Source organism: Carassius auratus, chromosome 34, assembly GCF_003368295.1.
Source record: "Carassius auratus strain Wakin chromosome 34, ASM336829v1, whole genome shotgun sequence".
Classification (NCBI taxonomy): Eukaryota; Metazoa; Chordata; class Actinopteri; order Cypriniformes; family Cyprinidae; genus Carassius; species Carassius auratus.
Window position 1 is genome coordinate 15,850,850 of NC_039276.1, and position 19,668 is coordinate 15,870,517.

The window sequence follows — 19,668 nt, forward strand, 5'->3', positions numbered from 1 at the left end:
CTGCAGTTGCTCCATGTAGACAAATGTATTGATTTAATTAGAAGAGCAGCATCGGTGCTTAATATTACAATATTTGGGCATGCAGAAGGATTTTAGAAATTGGTCAACACAATCTCATGGCAAGTTGCTTTTTGCAACTTTTTTATGTTTTGCCAAATCAATGGCTTATGGATTTTTTTTTTTTTTTTTTTTTTTTTGGATGGTCCTATTTCGTTTTAGTCCTAAATTAGTTATTTCACAACTGCATATTTCACAATTGCACCATTTCCCTTGCATAACTGTTGCTCTCTGTGTCTTTCTTTGGCCAAGCTGTCTTCCCCCTTCCCTGAGCTCAGTCTGACAACAGCTGTGTGTTATTCCAGAGGAGGAGTCTGTGTGCTTGTGCTTTATTCAGGAGGAGGAGTCTGCCCAGCCATTGGTCGATCACCACAAACTATCAGTAAAACAGAATGTTAGGGGTGGGGTGGGCTGAAAGTTCACATGCTATACATTTAACGGATCTAAACACAGACCTCTGATATAATTCATGATAATATTTCCATCCCGTTCGAAAGTGAAACAACAACTCAGTCTGAGCAGAGGAAGTATTTCTGTTCCTAGAAAAAGAACAGCAGAACAGCTTGCAGGCTGTGGGAGAACTTGTTGCAGAACTGTTGAAGAAAAGTTGGTGAGTTAGAATTTACTTCTGTATTTAAAGCTTGCTGTCATAAATCATGCTACTTTTTAGATTTAAATGTAAATTAAAGGATGGTACATTAATGTTAAAATAGTTTTATTTTTTTTATAGTGACAAGTACTATTCTTTAATTGCCAAAGAGGTTTTCTACTATTTAAATCTGCCCAACTTTTCTCCCATCAGTATAAATGTTTTCTTTATATCTAAAACAGTGGTTTTCATTTGTATCTAAAAGAGTGTGTGGTCCTTCAGAGGGCTGTGTGTAGTTTAAAGGTATTGAGTGACAGAGATGAAACATGCCAGGTCAGCAAATAACTGTAATGTAAATAACTGTTTTAAGCGACATCTGCCTTGCTAATTTAAGCTGCACACATACTACACTGAGAAGTATATTTCACAATATTAATATAGATTTTTCCCTAGTTTATTTATTGTAGACTCTTTACAACTCTTTGAATTATACAGTAATTATCTTATAGGGTAATTCGCACAAAAATTAAAATTATGTCATCATTTACTAAACCTCCCGTAATTCCAAATCCAAATTCCAAACATTCTTTTATAAAAACACTAGAATACATTTGGGGAAAAAAACATTGACTTTGGTTGTATGGATGAAGAAAAAAAAGTATCAGTATTAAATTTATATATTTTTTTATTATATGTTCCTCAGAAGAAAAATAAGTCATACAGGTTTAGATCACATTAAATGTGATATAATTGTCATTATCTTTTTAACCCTTTTATTTTTGTATAAATCAATCAGTATTATTACACAAAATCAAAACATTTTTATATATTTCACAAGGTGCCAAACGGGTCTTGACTCCTTCACATATATGTTGGGGACCTATAACTGCTTTTTCCATGCTATCCAGTCCCATTTCATATGTAGACACTATTGATAATTATCTGCTAAATTAATTTCAGGGTTTTTAGATCATAAAAAAACTGTTTTCTTTTAAATTTGTGCTTGGATTTGTCAATACATATTTTAGTAGAGACTAAGAAGTGTGATACTGAAATGACCTTTAAACAGTTAGATTGAAATTGCTTTGCTACTTGTGCAGGGACTAGTATGCCCTGTTGCCTGAGGCTTGTGTAAAAGCTTCAAGCGTAAATATTAGAGTAAAAGCCAGTCATGCTGATACACAAAGCTTATATTTGAGCACAGCTAAAAATTTGAAAATAGAAACGATCTAAAAATGTATTTATTTGTACCGAGTGATGAGTAAATAAAAGTGATCTTGAATTAGAGAGTGAGAGGGAGAACTTGTTTTCCATCATCATATAACATTTATGAGAGCTCCTCCTGCAGCTGCAGGCATAAACATTGACACAGTCAAACAAGTTTATAAATTAGTGGCTTTGTCAAACCCATCTCTTAAAAATGACAGCATCCAAACTGCACAAAGTTTTCAGCCTTTGTGTCCTGCAAATATTACAAACTGTAAAAACATGGTAATGTCAGTGTATGATAATTTTATATACTGTTCAGGAAGGAAGTGCAGGGTGTGGACTCTGTGTGCTGATGATTGAAGGAAATAGTGTGAATGTTTCCTTTGTTTCACAGTGAGTGATAAGGCCCAGGGTCTTTAAAGGCCTCTTCCTTTGTTTAGTAACTGCCAGAAAAGTCAACAAAGGCTAAATAAGGCCAATGGAGTTGAACTGAATGTGTCACACAGCACTATATTGTGTAGTCAACATCTACAGCAGATCTACAGCTGAGTAGAGCACCTCAACATATCATTTAGAGCTGACCATCTGGGTGAAGACAATGACTTCCTAATTTGATAAGCTCCCAATTCAGTTCAACTGCATTCTGAATATTTCAGTTGCTATATTAACAGAGCTGTTTAAATGATTACATGAACGTATGTTGTGGGGGTGGTGAGCCAGTATCCACCACTGACTGGCATCTGCAAAAAAGCATAGATTAACTTTACTTATTTACAGTGATGTACATGAAAAATAATAATAGCAACTTTAAAATTCGCCTCTTATTTGCCCTTTCAAATTATTTTAATATGCTCCTCTGATCTAGTCAAATGCCAGTAGGAAGTTATGAACCCCCTGTTGTGTCACAAAACAGCTTTTTCAAGAAATTTGGTAGGAACTTCATAACATAGATTCATAAAATAGCTTGAAAGCCACACAAACCTCAGATTGACATTGCTGGCTAGAGATGTGGCATCTTGTCACAGTTTCTTTATATGGTCTAAAACACTGTGCTTGGGAATCAGGTTGTGCTTACATTATAGAGATATTTAATCTGAAATCACCTACAATTGTCAGTATCAGCCAAAGTAAAACTTGCTAAATAAACATGCTAATTAATGTCTTGATGATAATCTAAAGAAGCAGTGCAGCTTTTGTAAATAATGGTTAACATTAGAAAACCCAGTGCAAATATTTTTCAGTATTCACATTGGATTTGGATCATGTGCCTTATTTTGGACCATTAAAGACACTCCTGTTATTTCCTCACCCTGTTTCCTGAGAGCCCACTGGAGTGAAGCAATTGCAACTCTCTCTTTTTCTACAGACATCTCATCGTCCCTGAGAACACTCTCCCACAGCTGTCCCCCTCAATCTCACAGCCAAATATTTCTTCACGTGCCTGTAATGGCCAACTCCACAGCACAAGCACCTAGCGTAGACTCTACTGAAAGTAAATCTGAAACATCACCCATATCTATTAGTAAGTATTTTGTAGTTTTGTGCACTATACTGAATGAGTGTCGGCGCAAGCTGTGACAACAAAGTTATCAAATGGGTGTGTTTAGATGTGGATTGGTGACATTTAGAAGAGCAGACTGCTCTGAATTTCACACATCATGGAACAGAAATGAGCATGTGTGGTTTGTGTGTGTTGCCAATGGCATGTGTGGCATCGGATGTGTGTTTTATGTCTGTGTGATATTTTTGGCAAGGTATGATATATGAGTGTAGTGCACATTATTCACTATATATATATATATAGTACAATATATGTACAATATATATATATATATATACATATATAGATTATTATTTTTGTGGAAAACATGATACTTTTTTTGGATTCTGAATAGAATGTTTTAAAGAATTTGAAATATTTCTGTTTTTACTGTCACTTTTGGTCAGTTTAATGCATTACTGAATGAATGTATCTATGAACACTTTAAAAAGAAATAGAAAAAAAGAAATTAAAAGTATGATTTTTTTTATAAATATAAATTTTCATTCAACAATGCAGTAAACTGACCAAATGTTACTGACCCCAAACATTTGAACAGTATATTAATAATACCTCTGTTATGTGCTCCTGTCCGTCATGTACAGTATGTAAATATCATTGGTATGTGTGGAATACAAGAAAGTATAGTGAAACAACTAAAATATCAAACAGTTTTGTGGACCTTTGGTTGTTCCCAAAACTGTTGTGTTGTACTAGGTTTCTAAGTGCTGGCATACCAGAGTTTTGTTTGACAGTGGGTGATGGCAGCGTGGTACAACTCTGAATGTAAGATATGGAATATGTTTACTAGATCGTGAACAACCAGCTGTGAAAACAAAGCCCAAAGCATAACAAGCACATAATAGTCAAAATACAGCAAGGCTCTTGATAATCAACAGAAATCAGTGTAAGTACACTTTGCAAATAATTCACCATGAATGAATTGTACCAGCTGATAGAGTCCTTTGTTTACACATGATGTTTTCTTTGTATTAGCACGAGAAATAATTATGCAAACACACCCCAAAAAAAATTAGTGCTGAGTTGACTCTACAAGGTAAAATTTCTGATCTTAGAGGCCAGTTTTGGGTTTGGGGGTTGTAGTAGACTACTATGATCTGGCAAGTTTTGTGAATGAGGTGAAACTGAGGCTTCTGTACATAGAAAAGAGGTCTGTTACTGTCTAGACATACATGATGCTAAAACAGGGATGATATAAAACATGCAAAAAGCTATTGAAAATGACATTATATATCATAATCCATATGAATAATGTTCTGAACAAGGTCCAACATTTAAATGTAGCCTTCCTTCTAATAAATAAGCTGGAATTTGAATTGCATTGTCCAGACACACAGGATGTTAAAGTTAAAAGACAGGAAAAGTTTTGCTCCAAAACATAATTAAATCATGGAGGTTAGTTGGAGCTAATTATGCCTGTTCATCCCCTGTTAAAAAAATAAAATAAAAATAAAAAACAACAGCCCTAAAAACAGAATAAAGTTTATCAGAAAATGCTGTAGTCCATTAAAAGTTACATAATGGTAAACCTTATACTTACAGTTTAACATATTTAATCATATTTAACATAATTAGGTCTTATAATAATATTAATGGGGCAGCTGTGGCCTAATGGTTAGAGAGTAGGTGGGGAAGCAACAATCACTCGACTGCTCCCCGGGCGCTGGAGCAAAAATGGCTGCTCCATGTGTGTGTTCACAGTGTGTGTGTGTGTGTGTGTGTGTGTGTGTGTTCACTACTCACTGCTCTGTGTGTGTACATGGATGGGTTAAATACAGAGCACAAATTTAGAGTATGGGCTACCATACTTGGCAAATGTCACGACTCACTTTTCACTTAATACATAGCTAAATTAAATTAGGGACCTAATTTTAAAGGTTCAACTTCCAGATCAAGGCAACAAGATTTGAGGCTGGCATTTCCTGGCATTCATTATTCCCCATTAATCTTTATACATTTCTATAGGTGGCATTTCTAAGGTTGAATATTCATTCTTATGTTTCTGGAAATACCCAGTATGTTGTGATATTTTAAATGACAATTCATACGGAAGAAAGTTTTAAAAAATGAACCTCACAGATATTGTATATAGCACTTGAAATTCACTCTGCATCTTTCTTTCATTTGATTTGATTCTATGCTGTCTGTTAACATTTTGAAAACTGAGTTGAAAATTAAGTTGAAAAAACAGAAAAGACTGAAAAGCAAACAAACAAGTGACTATTGGAATTTGATTCATGAAAGCCTCAGGAAAAATGTTTGAGCTCAAAGTGATGACAGTGCTGTTTGCCAATATCCCCAACATCTTTTGATATACTTTTCTGTTTTCAAACAAAAAAAGATTCTGTGTGCACTGAGATGAAGTCATGGCACAGATCGGTAACCAGTTTGAAGGTTGTATTTTAGATCACAGTCTTAGGATCAGTTTTCAAAGGAGCCAGCAGGTCATCACCTGTTGTGTGTTGGCATAGTGTTGAGTTTAAATAAACATTCAAAAGTTGGGCACAAGCTGAGTGTAAAGACGGATGAGGGTAATACAATCTTGATGCTAACTGATGACTTACTGATGTGACAGATTAAGTTTTTACAATTTTACATTTTGAAGTAGAGATTAAATAGATCTCAAAGAGGTAAGATGGCTCAAACATTGGAGGGAGAACCAAAGCAAGAGAAGAGATAGAACAAATAAAGGAAATAGGACAATACTTTGCTTTGTTCTCGGCGAAGGATGAAACAAAGTTGTAACCAGAGGGGTTATAGATTTTTTTCCAGCTACAGGACAAACACTGAGTAAGTATGAGTTCCTCAGAGCAAAAAAACAGTGAGCCAAAATGTTGATTTATCTTCTGTTCTGAAAGCTCTCTCATCCAAGTCCCCCAGTATGTGGTGGAAAACATAGCAAACAAAACGCTTGTTGGTCTGTATCCCGCCACAGTACAACAGCTGCATGTGCTTTCACCTTGCATTGGCACTTACACCATGACATTGTTTTTAACTGGGAACTTTTAAATGATGGGCAGTCTGCGCACCTGTGTTTGTAGCTGGAACGGACCAGCAGGTTTTAGCTCACATTATGTCAGGTACCAATGTTTAATAATAAGAAGAAAATCATTAATTCAGTCATATTTAATAATTATTTAAATTTTAATCATGATGATTTCAGTTATTGGTTTCATAGTTTTTATGGCCTTTGGAATTTTGTAACTGTGTACAAAATTGCACACATTTAATTTGTTCATCTTTTACATCACTATTACATAAATTATCTATTTCTATACTCAGCATAAAAAAAACTGATCCTGATAAAAAAAAATACTGAAATATGAAATCTCGAAAACCAAAACAAAATAAGACTTATTGGCTACAAGGTTGTTGTATTCTAAATAAAAAAAATTGATAAACGCCATCTACAATCTGCTTATACCATTTACACTTTGAACAAATTCATTTGGACTCATTTGACAAACGATGACATGAAAAATTTAAAAACATGACAAAAAAAGTATTTCAGTATTTCTTTATGTAGACACTGATGCAATGCAATGAGTTCATTTAGCTGCTTTCTTCAGTTACTATGAGTCTTTTGAATGAGAATGAAATCATTAGACACTGAGCAGTATTACGAATGAAATCTAGCTTAAAAAGAGTTTGTATCTTTGCTGCATTTTTTTTATCAGTTCCCTGTATGTGATATGTGTATGTCTGTCCACAGGAATGTTGGAAAATCAGCAGCAGGCCCTTTATATTACTACTGATGGAAACAGGCACTGCTCTCAACCAGCTGTCTATAATCAACCTCAGTGTGCCTGCAGTCACTTGACTGGCTCATGAGACCACATGCCCATTAGTAAAATCATTGAAAAGGCTTTTTCTCTCAGAGAATCACTGACTCTCAGCTTGAATGAGGGAGTCTGAGAGTGTGGTGGAGAGAAGAGAGGGAGAGGTATTCTTTCGAGGCGAGATGCGTGACATATGGTTGGGTGAGATAGGAACGGTTACCACTTGAGCCTCAAATCCCAGGCAGATGTGACCTCAGGCCATGAAGGAAAGAGAGAGATGGAGAGAAACACCAAATTGTTTGAGGAAATCAGTTGCAGAAAAGCAGAGAGAGGGGAATAGTGAAGAGCTCTTTAACTGAGACTCCCACAGGACTGAATCTGTGTGTATGTGTGTGTGTGCCATATTCAGAATCTCATGACTTTCCCCACAAACAACTGAGCTTGAACTGTGGTCATGATGAGCCTCAGAGCATTGGCAAAATGAAGCCAGTGAGCTGATAATAGACTTATGGTTTCTGTTTACAGATTGTATTGGGGATAGACGCAATTACATACATGGTCATCCATTAACATGTATTAAGTTTGACCCCCAAAAAATATACGATATGTTGCAACTGAAAGAAATCTTTTGGGAGGATATACAGTAGGTGTTATGAGCAGCCAGAAAAGGCAACTTCACTCAAACCATAAGCCTAAACCTTTTTTTTTTTTTACCTCGCGATTCTTTATGAGAAGCAGAGGCAGTAAAGTTATGCTGTTGCAGCTATGCTGCTGCTTCACTTATGCTCTCTGCTGATGCTTGTGGTGTGAAACGGCTAATCCTTTACCTCCAGGACAGACGGATGAAGACGGTAATGTCATGTCTGTACTTATAAACTTGCAATGAAAAGTCTGAAAACTTTAAAACCCTTTCTGTACTCTCAGGTTATGGTCCCTGTGGATATTTCCACATTCCTCTTATCTTCATAGATGTGCACTCTGTTGCCTCCAGTCCTTTTTCTCAATTTGATTTTTCCTCCCCCTCAGCAACACAATCTGATTTCTGGGCCACTGAATAACTGTATATGTGGCCAAGTGACCTCAGGGTCATTTGCAATTTCCTTCTCTTACATATTTTTCTGCGATTCTCAATCTATTTCTCAAACTTTCGCCACTCGCAAAGATTAGATGTCCGAGCCCCAAAGATGATAGACTGACCTTCTCAATGGCAAGTGTCATCTAAAGAAATGAATATCATAATAATAATTATGCTGCTTTGATTATGGCACATGCCATTGTGAGGCATATCCAAATGATGAATGAAGCCATCCAGGCAGCAGAGGCCATTCGGATTCATTGTGTCGCTGCTCAAAAGAATATTTTGGATTCGCGCTTTGGTGTCCGTGTAGTTTCTCAGGGTGATTCACACCAGCTTATGTAAGGGTTAAGAGTCAAGAGTTTTGAGACACTGACAAAGCCAAACGACCTGTTATGACCAGAGTAAAATTACAGACATGCTAGCAGAATGAAAAACTGTACTGACATTTCTAGATGTCGGTGTACAATATAAATGACTGTTTCTGGTCATTTACAGACAGAGTTTTTTGGAAAGGAAGTGAGGGTGTTACCGAAGTAAAGGGAGATGTGTGGCTGTGTAATGGTGTAGAAGAGTGAGTTTCCCCGTGTTTTTAGTTGCACAGCTGTTGGGGTGGATCCACTTTCAAACCAGCACTCTTTCATGAATCTAGTGCACACTGTACAAACAAACACTAAAACCAAACTGTTTTGGGTTTTGATGGAATAGTATGTCAACGCTTAACTGTCGCTGTCACTACAGTATATGCAACATAATCATTTTATATAAAAAAAGTGTTATAAAATATTATTTCACTCATTATGACCTTTTTATTTGATTTCCACCAATACATTTCAACAGTGATAATAATAAGATGTAAGCAAAATCGGCATATTAGAATGTTTTCTGAAGGAACACTGAAGACTTGAAGAATGACGGCTGAAAATTCAGCTTTGCCATCACAGGAATAAATTACATTAAAAAAAAAAAATACTTAAATAAAAAATCTGTTATTTTAAATTGTAATCAAATTTCACAATATTTCTGTATTCTACTGTATTTTTTATAAATAAAAGCTGCATTGGTGAGCTGAAGAGGCTTCTTTTAAAAACATAAAAAACAACAACATTTTATTGCAGTTTGCATTTCCATATAAGGAAATGCACCACTATAACTCTTGTGTCATATACAAATGTCATTCATATGTAACTCTTCTGCTGTGTTTTCCTTGTTTTGGTCATTTCAAAACCCCTATGAGTTTCTTTACTCCTTGGAAAGCATATTATGTTTTTTGCAGAATGCCATGAATGTTGCAGAAGGACATTTTGCAGAATGACTTCAGAAGCCTTTCTTGTTTGTTTGTTTTGTTTTTTTTATATACCAATTCTCATTCACACAAAAGGCTACAATAATAATTACTGTATCTCTAAAGTAGTAATAATCGTTATATTTCTATGAAAATAGTTAAGTCTCACAACCACAGTATAATGATAAAAGTACAGACGAAAATATAGTTGGAATCAAAAAAAAAAGAAAAAAAAAATTCCAGCTGATCGGATTCCATCCAACTTTAAAGAGCTTGATCATATTAAGCAGATGACAAAACTGCCGCACACACTTATAACAAACAGACCAATTGATGGATGTTAATAAAGTTATTGTTATATTTATCTTTATACAGTGAGTATAGAAATCACATCATTAAAATAATCATGTTGTTGCTTTGCGGCCTGAAATGAAGATGGACACACTTTTTGTTTTAGCCATCTGTACCGTATTTACTCAGTGCAACTTTTAAAATCCGATTGAAAGGTATAAAACCAACATTTCTGAAAAAAAAAAAAAAACTGAATCAGTGACTTGGAAAAAGGATCACAATGTCAGTATTTTGTTGAACCACCTTTCTGTCTCTACAAACTTTGCACATCTAGACTTCGCAGTATTTGCCCACTAGTCTTTGCAGAACCGCTCAAGTTCAGTTAAATTTGATGGTGAGCGTTTGTGGACTATAAGGCCATGCAAGGGCATTCACCTTTTTCTCCTTCAAACACTGTGTGCTCAGTGCTTTGGGTCATTCTTTTCATGTTGGAAGATAAAACATCATCCCTTTGACAAATATCTGGCAGAGGGCAGCAATTTTTCCTCAACATTTTGCCACATCGATTTTTCCTTCTATCATGACAAGTTCTCCTGTCCCTGCTGCAGAGAAACACCCCATAACAGGATATGACCACCCCTATGCTTTACTAGACTGGAGGAATGGGGTTATTTGGATGGTGAGCTAAATTGGATTTCCGCCAGACATATCGTTTGATGTCGAGGCCAAATTATTCAATTTTAGCCTTATCTGCCAAAGAATCTTCAAGGTGTGTTTTAGGAAAAGCTCGGTCATGACTGAATGAGGCCTTTCTTGAGGAGTGGGTTTTTTCTCGCAACCCTCCCATACAAGCCACATTTGTGGAGAAGTGATTCTGTTTTTTATTTCATTTTTTCAACATGTTGGTTTTTTATCTTTCACTTCGATGTTGCAGCTGGATGAAACAAAAACAGTCTGTCTTGATTCCAGGCTGAAAGCAACAAAATTTGATTATTTTAAGTGGGGGGGGGGGGTTCTTTTCTATATCCACTGTAGTTATTGTTCTTGTTGTGAAAAGGGCATTATGCGATACTGTATGGTTAAAGGGTGGGGTTATAGGGTTTAAAAACTATACCAATATAATATATTTCTGTTATACCGTTTGTTGTTATATAATCCTCAAGAGAGTTGAGAATTTCAGCAGAGCTGTGTTGAGGTTGGGCAGGATCAAATTTTCTACAGCACCCTTATGAGACTGCCCAGCTCAATAACAGAAATCTTTCCCTCTCTCCCCTCCTCAATGTAAAAACACAAGTTTTCAGCATGCTTCCCACCCCCTCTCTTCCTCCAAGTCATACTGAAATCTCATTCCATTAGTTTTCCTTCCCTGTCTTCTGTTCTCAGCTCATTTTTCTGTTAGGAATGGACAGAGATGTGGTTTTCTCATTCTGTCTTCTCCATCTCAGCCCAGTAAAGTTATGAATTTAGGGTTATAATCATCATTGAGCTCTTGTGTGATATATGCTTGCACCTGTACTGTCCTAATGGCTGCCTAAACTGTGCTCAGTGAGCTGTATGTGTGTTGCATGAAGCAAATCGATATAATAGCTTGCTGTGATTAACCTTCTTTTGCTACTTCAGCTCTGGCCTACTGACTCAATTAATAACTCATTTACTTCTAACCCAAAATTAAATTATTTAGTGTACTACATTGACATCATTGTAATATTACTGCATAACTGAAGTACTGTCAGTTTAAGTAGCCTTTCTCCTAATTATCATTGGCTTGTTTGCTAATTTATCAAATAAATGTAAAGATTTACATAGAATAACACTTTAGTTTAATCACCAGTTCTCAGTATTAAATTACTAGCATATTGGCTGTTTATTTGTACTGATAAAGCAAATATTAATGCCTTATTATGCATGACCCATATTTTAGATCCTTAATCCTTCCCGATACCTAAACTTAACAACTGTACCTTACTTACTATTAACAAGCAGGAAAGGGGAAGTTGTAGTAGTTGGTTAATAGTGAAAATTGGACCTTAAAATATAGTGTGACCCATGAAATAAATGGTAAGAAAAATATATATTTTTCTTGTTTTCATGTAAAAAAAAAAAAAAAAATACGATACATTTATTTCAAAATAATGCAATTTTGCGTCTTTGGTTTCTCAAGCATATGTATTATGTTTAAAGTGTCTTCTGTGTGAACTGTGCTTTACACATCATTGACAATAGACAAAGACTTTTTGCTCACAAGATTTGGCTAATATGACATACCTAAAAGGTGTAAAACATTGCAATTTCGTGATTTCTGGTTCCATAGAATGATTCTTCATAACTCGGAAAGGCTGATGAACATCGTTTGACCTTGACACTAGCTTCCTCATAATCAGTTTTCTGATATGATTTTGCAGGGCAATCACATTACCAACAATACAGTGTAGAAATACAGTGACTGTCCTCTCAAGTCTGATAGAAATTACTATCATAAAACCTGTTTAAGAGTTGGATTTAAAGGTCTGAATAGCCTTGGTGGCATAGAGGAATCTGAGAAAAGCTCATGACAAGTATATGAGAGATTTATTGATGGGCTTGCATGCTTTCACTCAAGGCTGTTTTGAGGACTTTTTTATGTGAATCTGTGCATTGCAGACACAGTAAATAATGTGATGATTTTTTTACAATCTCAAGTCTTATAAGGGGCTAAAAGTCATTGAAAACTTAATACATAAAACATATTACTGTGAAGAAAGCAGGTCAGTTGTTCTTTAAACCTCCAAACTTTTTAATTCCACAGTGTTGTGAGATGAGGAGATCATGGGATCATGACTCATAGACAGCCAAATATGATTGTTCCCAGATGTAAACACAATTATATTTCTTATTTATCAAGTACACAGTTATACATTGTATTTATTTATTTATTTTTATTTTTTAAACTTTTAACTAAACTTTTACAAGAACCCCGCAGCATTCCCACTGGACTCCACTTAACAACCTTGCATAAAGGACTGTGGGAATGAATTCTCATTCTTACCTCCTCTGAGGAGCAGAAAAAGTGTAAAACAGTGTGAAATCCATTAGGAATTTTTGCAGGATACGTCATAGACTTTCACCTATGTGGTGGCCTTATTCTTCCTCACTGTGACTGCTGCACCACAGAACAATCTATCTAATTAAAATATGTTGATTAACTAGGACTGAGCATTTGTATGGTTTGTTAGAGGTTCATTATAGGCTAAGGCTTCTCTGCAGCTCCCTCAGGTCATCATCTATTGTCAATGTCCTCACTGGCAATGGGTAATTTAAGGGGAAGCTGCTTAGCTTTTAATGCTTCTTCACATAGTGGGATTTGGGCTTACATTTTACAACCAATTGGTTTAAAGCTGAAGTGTGCAATTTGTTCAATTTTAAAATATATTTTACTATCATATTCACTGGCAACTGCAGTATAAGAGAGGCATTCATGGATTGATTTTCACTGAAAATATAAATCTCTGTTAAATCTTTTAATATCTCTGTCAGAGAGTGAGAGGACAGGGATGTCTAAAAGCAAGCGTAGCGATGCGTTTAGTGGCTGTTAGCTTGGCGCAGGCGGTTGGCCACAGTCGAGTGCTTTCCTGACAGACATCAGAGCTGTTCATTCTCTACGTGAAACATGAAAGCCTGCCCTGACTCTATCACTTCAGAGATGAGACAAGGATCTTTCTTCCTGCAGTTTTGACAATGTACTATAGAGCCTGTTTGGGGAGGCGATGGGCCTTTTTGGCACATTTAGTGAAATTAAAAGGAGCGGCAGAATCAGTGTGCAAACTTATAGATTCTGGATTACAAGAGGAAGCGGTAGTTTTAGTGTCTTCTTCAAAGTCTGATAAAGTTATTTGGGAATAAAACAATTTCTAGTACATTACATGTCTAGAAGTAGACTATTAAGGACTACTTTTAACCTAGTTGTCCAATATGTGTGAGGCTAACGGATGAGAGCCAGATCATTGGTTGTCCCCAGGAATAAAATGTTCAGATCAGAGCTAAATGCCATTGCATTGGTAGTTGTCCAATTTGTGGAAATTTGGACAGATTTACAGTTTGGGCACTGGGCAGAGCAACAATGAGAAATTTGCATTAATTCAAGCTGGAAAGTTATCAGCTTTATGCGTTTCCCACCCAAGAACTGAAGGGAGTGGAATTCATTCTGGCTCTTGGTTTTGCTGCCCATCCTATCGGGAGACAATTACCAGAGCGCTTCAAAAGCTGGCTATGGGCAAGATTAGCTCCATTTCTGGGAAGGTGATGAAAGCAAATGTCTTGCTGCTGGATCTGCTCTGCCCTGGGTCTGTGTGGCAGAAGAGACAGAGAGGGTGGAATGCCTTTGGCCCTCATCATCTTTCAGGCCCAACCCATCGGCTTTTATGGCAGGCTGAAAAAAAAGAAGCTGTTCTTCAGATCTGGCTACGCAGCACAGATGTCCTCCTCCGTGTCACAGCGGCTGGCAGATTTCACTAACGAGGCTAACGAGGGGACGCCTCCAGACGAGACAGACTCCCTCGTGTTTGCATGGCAGATATAGCAGAGATTTAATCCGTCCTGGGGAGCTTTGGCTCTTCACTAAGTGTGACTAGAAAGATCTTTTGTATCAGGCTTAAAGGGTTACTTCACCCGAGAATTAAAATTTGTCCAAGTTCTACTCACCCTCGAAGCATCCTAGGTGTATGTGACTTTCTCCTTTCAGAATAATCTGATTTTACATTAAATATTATTCCTTGCTCTTCCAAGCCATTTGGGAGTAAGCGGTTGTTTGTTGTCAACAGTTCAGAAGACGTGAAATAAAGTGTTCAAATAGGTAATAAAACGTCCCTTACATGGCTCCGGTGGGGTGAATAAAAGCCCCCTGTAGCGAATCAATTCATTTTTATGCCCGCCAGTTCTTTGAACCAGTCACGTGACTGAAAACTATGAATGGTGAGTTGTGGCAAGACCATTATTTTTCCAATTCAGTTTGGGGAAGCCAGTGGTTCAGAAATTCCACACTCCAGATTTTAGTCCTAAATAGATTTGCCTCTCTATTCACGGAGATGTGACCTGTGAGATATGAAAACAACAGTGTTTAGCCCCTTTCTCAACTGTCCTAACAGCTAAAGCACATGTCTGCATTCTTAAAGGTGCACTAGGTCATTTTTTTGTTCATGTTTCTTGTCCTTGGTCTAGTGATGTGCATTACAGAAGCAAAAGTTTTCAATTAGCAATGTTAATATAGAAATCTTGCATTTGCATGTATGACTATAGGAACATTTCCAATAACAGGGGGAATACTAAGAAAATGAATAGAATTTAGCTGGTCACGTGATGATAAAATCAGCTTGTATTTGGTTGCTCATACAACTCATGTTAGTGTATATGGTTTTAAACATAGGCCTATTTAAAAAAAAAACTTATTGATTTTAATTGTCAGTGTTGTGATGTAATGGAAGTAGTGAGCGACAGATCTTTTTTTAGTGCTGCGAAGTACATCTGAGTGAAATAGATCATTGAAAAATAAAAATAAGTGTATGACCCTACTCTATTAAAGAGATATATTTAATCCAGAGTCGTCTTAGTTTTAATGAAGTTATGAGGAAACATGCTGTGGAGAGAAAACGTGACGTGACGTGACATTCAGCCAAGTATGGTGACCCATACTCAGAGTTTGTGCTCTGCATTTAACCCATCTGAAGTGCACACACACTGAGCAGTGAACACACACACACACACACACTGTGAACACACACCCAGAGCAGTGGGCAGCCATTTATGCTGCGGCGCCTGGGGAGCAGTTGGGGGTTCGATGCCTTGGGCACCTAAGTCGTGTATTGAAGGTGGAGAGAGAACTGTACATGCACTACCCCCACCCACAATTCCTGTCAGCCCGGGACTCAAACTCACAACCTTTCGTTTGGGAGTCCGACTCTCTAACCATTAGGCCACGACTTCTCCTCAACCCACCAAACCTTGGTGGAGCTGAAAGCACTTGATTGATTTAGAATAATTCACTGGCTGAGAGCCTCTGTCTTTTTTGTTATCTTTCCTTTTTTTATATAACTATACATTTTCTAGAGAACTAATTATTGAACTCATAAGGCGACATTAAAGTTCACATGAGAGGATGTTATACCTGCAAACACACTTTCATGCCTTTCACATTATCCAAATGTGAGTGTTCCGTGTCTCCTAGATTACTCCAAATATAATCACGCTGTTAACACCGTATCACAATGAGCTTTTAATCACAATGTTACAGGTTATTAGACACTGATGATGAAGCTTAATTGTTCATGTTTTGGGGCATCTGCTTGGTAAACCTGCATTATCCTTTATGTTTAAAAATAGTTTTGGGGTCTCACTAGATCCACCTCCTTTTTGAAAGCAACATGTTTGATCTGTTTGACCTGTCATTCAGTGAAAGTCAAGGCAAGGCAGCAGATGTTGCCTTTGCAATAATTCATGATTATCTTCAATCACTTTCTTTAACGAGCTTTTTGTCCCCATGGTGATGGAGAGAATGAGTCTCAATATGACAGAGGAGACAGATGTCTATAAAAACAAAGCATCATGAAAGATTCACGTGTGTTGTTCTAACATAGAAAGAAAGTCAACAGTACGTGTTTTGTGAAGGATCAGTGAGACGGGAAGGATCGTGTTGTAGAGTTGCATGGCGGCACTGCTAAAAAAAACATTTATCTTCAAAACGTTTTAGAACTCATTTTAAAGAAAACGAACAGAGATAACTTTGATAACATCTTAACTTTGATAAAATATAAATACATTCTTTCTTAAAATGAACAGAGGCGAATAGCAACAATACTAGAACTGGCACTGTATTACAAAATGGACAAAATGATATGTGATATGATCATTCTTATAAAAATAAAAAAAAAAACTCAGTTTGTCATATAGTATAACCAATATTGCTTCATCAAAATATTTTCTTCTTGTCTTTAGAGGGACCATATTTTGAAGCCATAGTTGCAGGTAAGTGTAACAGCTCACAGACTTTCACATATCTAACATGCCTTCATTTCACCTACAATGTAAAACTGTGCATATTTTGCCCTAAGTCAATATTTCTACCTAATTTGACCCTTTAAAAATGACTTTTGTCAGGGCTGCATTTCCTGAGAGCATTGTAAAGCCTAGATAGTTCTTAGAGACCATTACTGTCAATGGTTTCGGTGATCTACTTAAGCTTAAGCTTACGTTTAGGTCTAGCACAGCTGTTTTTGAGCCAGTCACCTGACCTGTAAATGTCATGTGACTATTTACTCTGGAGTCAAACAAAAATTCTGTAATAAATTGCAAAACAGGAACACGGACAGTCCAAAAACGTTCACTAACAGCTATTCTAAACAGTGATTATAAAGGCATCAAGCAGAGGGATATACGAATTTTAATTTCTAAATATCAAATCCATTTAAAACTCTCCAGAACAAAACTGGGCACTGGTGGAATATCTTCTATATGATAATGACATATGTTACTTATTCAAAGTGCATGGCTGTCAGTGGTGATAAATGCTTTTTGCCTCCAGAGTGTGTAGTTAGCACTTTGATGATGGTCAGAGAGGCTTGGAAGATTTCTGTACAAATGAGAGGTAATTATTGCACAAGATGTTTCCTGGCCTCAAAAGATCTCTGGCTGAGCAAAAAAAGAAAAAAAGTACCACAGTGGTCTCACTTTAGCTCATTTACACATGAATAATCAGTGTGTGGGTTTGTTCTCATGCACTGAAGTAATTGGAATCAGTAAACCTCAGCAGGGTTCTTGTTATTGCATCTCCCTGTCCTCTCGCTTTAATATAGATGTTGGACATGATTTAAATCAAATCATTAAATTCCCACTTGAATATAGCTAAAGATAAGTGGAGTCGACAAAAAAATTACAAAAACTAGTTATAGACCAAGGCATAGACTAATTAATCAGCCAACATTTGACTATTTAAACATAATTGGCAAATGCCTTTTTTTATCCCATTATCAGAGTTTTTATCAATATTTTGACTTAGTTTTGAATTACTTCCAATTTTTTTCTTCTTAAATTTTTATTTTAGTTAAAGTTTTAGTAATTTTGTTGTTCGTTTGTTTGTTTGCTTTTTTAAACATGTCTATATAGCTTTTATTTATTATATATAGCTTTTATATATTAATTCGTTATTTTAACATTAAGTTGATTTTAAAAAAAATTCTGGTTTTAATTGACTAATTAATTAAATTTACGTAAAGGGTGTGCATCTTATTTGCTGAAAAAATACAATAATGAATTTGTATTATATCTTAATTGTCATGACCATCAACCACCTTCAGATATTGGTATTAGCTTTTGAATCAGAAATATGTTCCAGATTTAGTACAAGCTCACTCAACAACTTTTGTGTCCTGTTGTTGACTAATACAAAAATAAACAAACAAACAACCCCCCAAAAATCCTTTTAAAATCCTTATCTGTATCGACCACTGACAAAAACCCATACTGCCAGTAATGCTCCACTGAACTCCAAACAGTGTAGTGGTTCAGTCTCACCTAATAGCTGCATCCCATGGGCTATCTCCTAATATGTCCTGTCTTTCTCTGTGTCTGTGTGTTCTAGTTGTCATTGCAGTGGTAGTTCTGGTCCTGATCCTCCTCCTGGCCGTCATTCTGCGATACATGTACAAGCACAAGGGCACATATCATACCAATGAAGCCAAGGGCACAGAGTTCGCAGAGACAGCAGACGCTGCTCTGCGTGGAGACCCTGCCCTGCAGGACGCCATGGATGAGAGCAAGAAAGAGTATTTTATATGAAACACAATAGCTGGCCCTTTATTCACGTCATAGGCTCACATGATGCCTCAATCCTGTTTGCTGGAGCAGTGAAGTAACTGACTGAGCTCCCCGCAAGCAGAAACTAACAAGAAGAGTATTCTGAAATTCCTCTATATTTTAATATCTGAGATCATTTATATTTATTTGTTCCTGAAAAAGAGATAACAGTGAGCATACATGAAAAAAATATATGCTGCACTCCTTGTAAGGCTGAGTCTGAACAAACATCAGCTCAAGAGAATGAGAGGATATTCAGACGAAGGGAAGGAAAGTCTTTGATCTTATTAGACAAGATTTGAATGCGAATGATAGGTGACATTTCAGGACATTTAAATGTAAAATTTAAAGAACACTGTAAAAAAAAACAAGAATGTGAAATATAAGCTGCAGTAGGTAACTTTTGTAAAAATATATTTTTTATATATTTATTAAACCTGTCATTACGTCCTAACAGTAGAATATGAGACAGATAATCTGTGAAAAAAATCAAGCTCCTCTGGCTCCTCCCAGTGGTCCTATTGCCATTTGCAGAAAATACATCGCTCCCGGTAAAAAATAACCAATCAGAGCTGCGGTCCGTAACTTTGTTTGTGTTCAAAATGTAGAAAAATGTATATAATAAGCGAGTACACCATGAATCCATTTTCCAAACCGTGTTTTTAGCTTGTCCTGAATCACTAGGGTACACCTATAATAAGTGTTTATATTCGGACTATTTTAAATTGCTTCGGGGGTACCGCGGCGGAGTAACCCAGTACCTTTGTGATTCTTCATAGACATAAACAGAGAGAAGTAGCTCCGGCTACGATGTTCTTCCGCAAGACGCAAACAGTTCTGTTTATTAACCGCTAGAGCGTCAAAAGTTCCCTACCGCAGCTTTAATTGGTCTCATATATATATTTTGTATACTGTATATGCCATCTATAAGAATCAGGGATCAGAGTCTTCTTTCTAAGTAAGAAGTTAAATTCAAAAAAGTTTGTTCACTTTCTTAAGAGC

At 36.4% G+C, this 19,668-nt stretch overlaps 1 protein-coding gene across 1 annotated transcript; it reads left to right on the forward strand.

Annotated features, from left to right (window-relative positions):
- Positions 1-431: 431 nt before the first annotated feature.
- Positions 432-19,034, forward strand: LOC113053316 (glycophorin-C). Its single transcript, XM_026218239.1, has 4 exons — positions 432-667; positions 3,222-3,377; positions 16,810-16,839; positions 18,452-19,034. Exons 2-4 carry the CDS (start codon positions 3,302-3,304, stop codon positions 18,646-18,648), a joined length of 303 nt encoding a protein of 100 aa, XP_026074024.1. The 5' UTR covers positions 432-667; positions 3,222-3,301; the 3' UTR covers positions 18,649-19,034.
- The last annotated feature ends 634 nt before the right edge of the window (positions 19,035-19,668 follow it).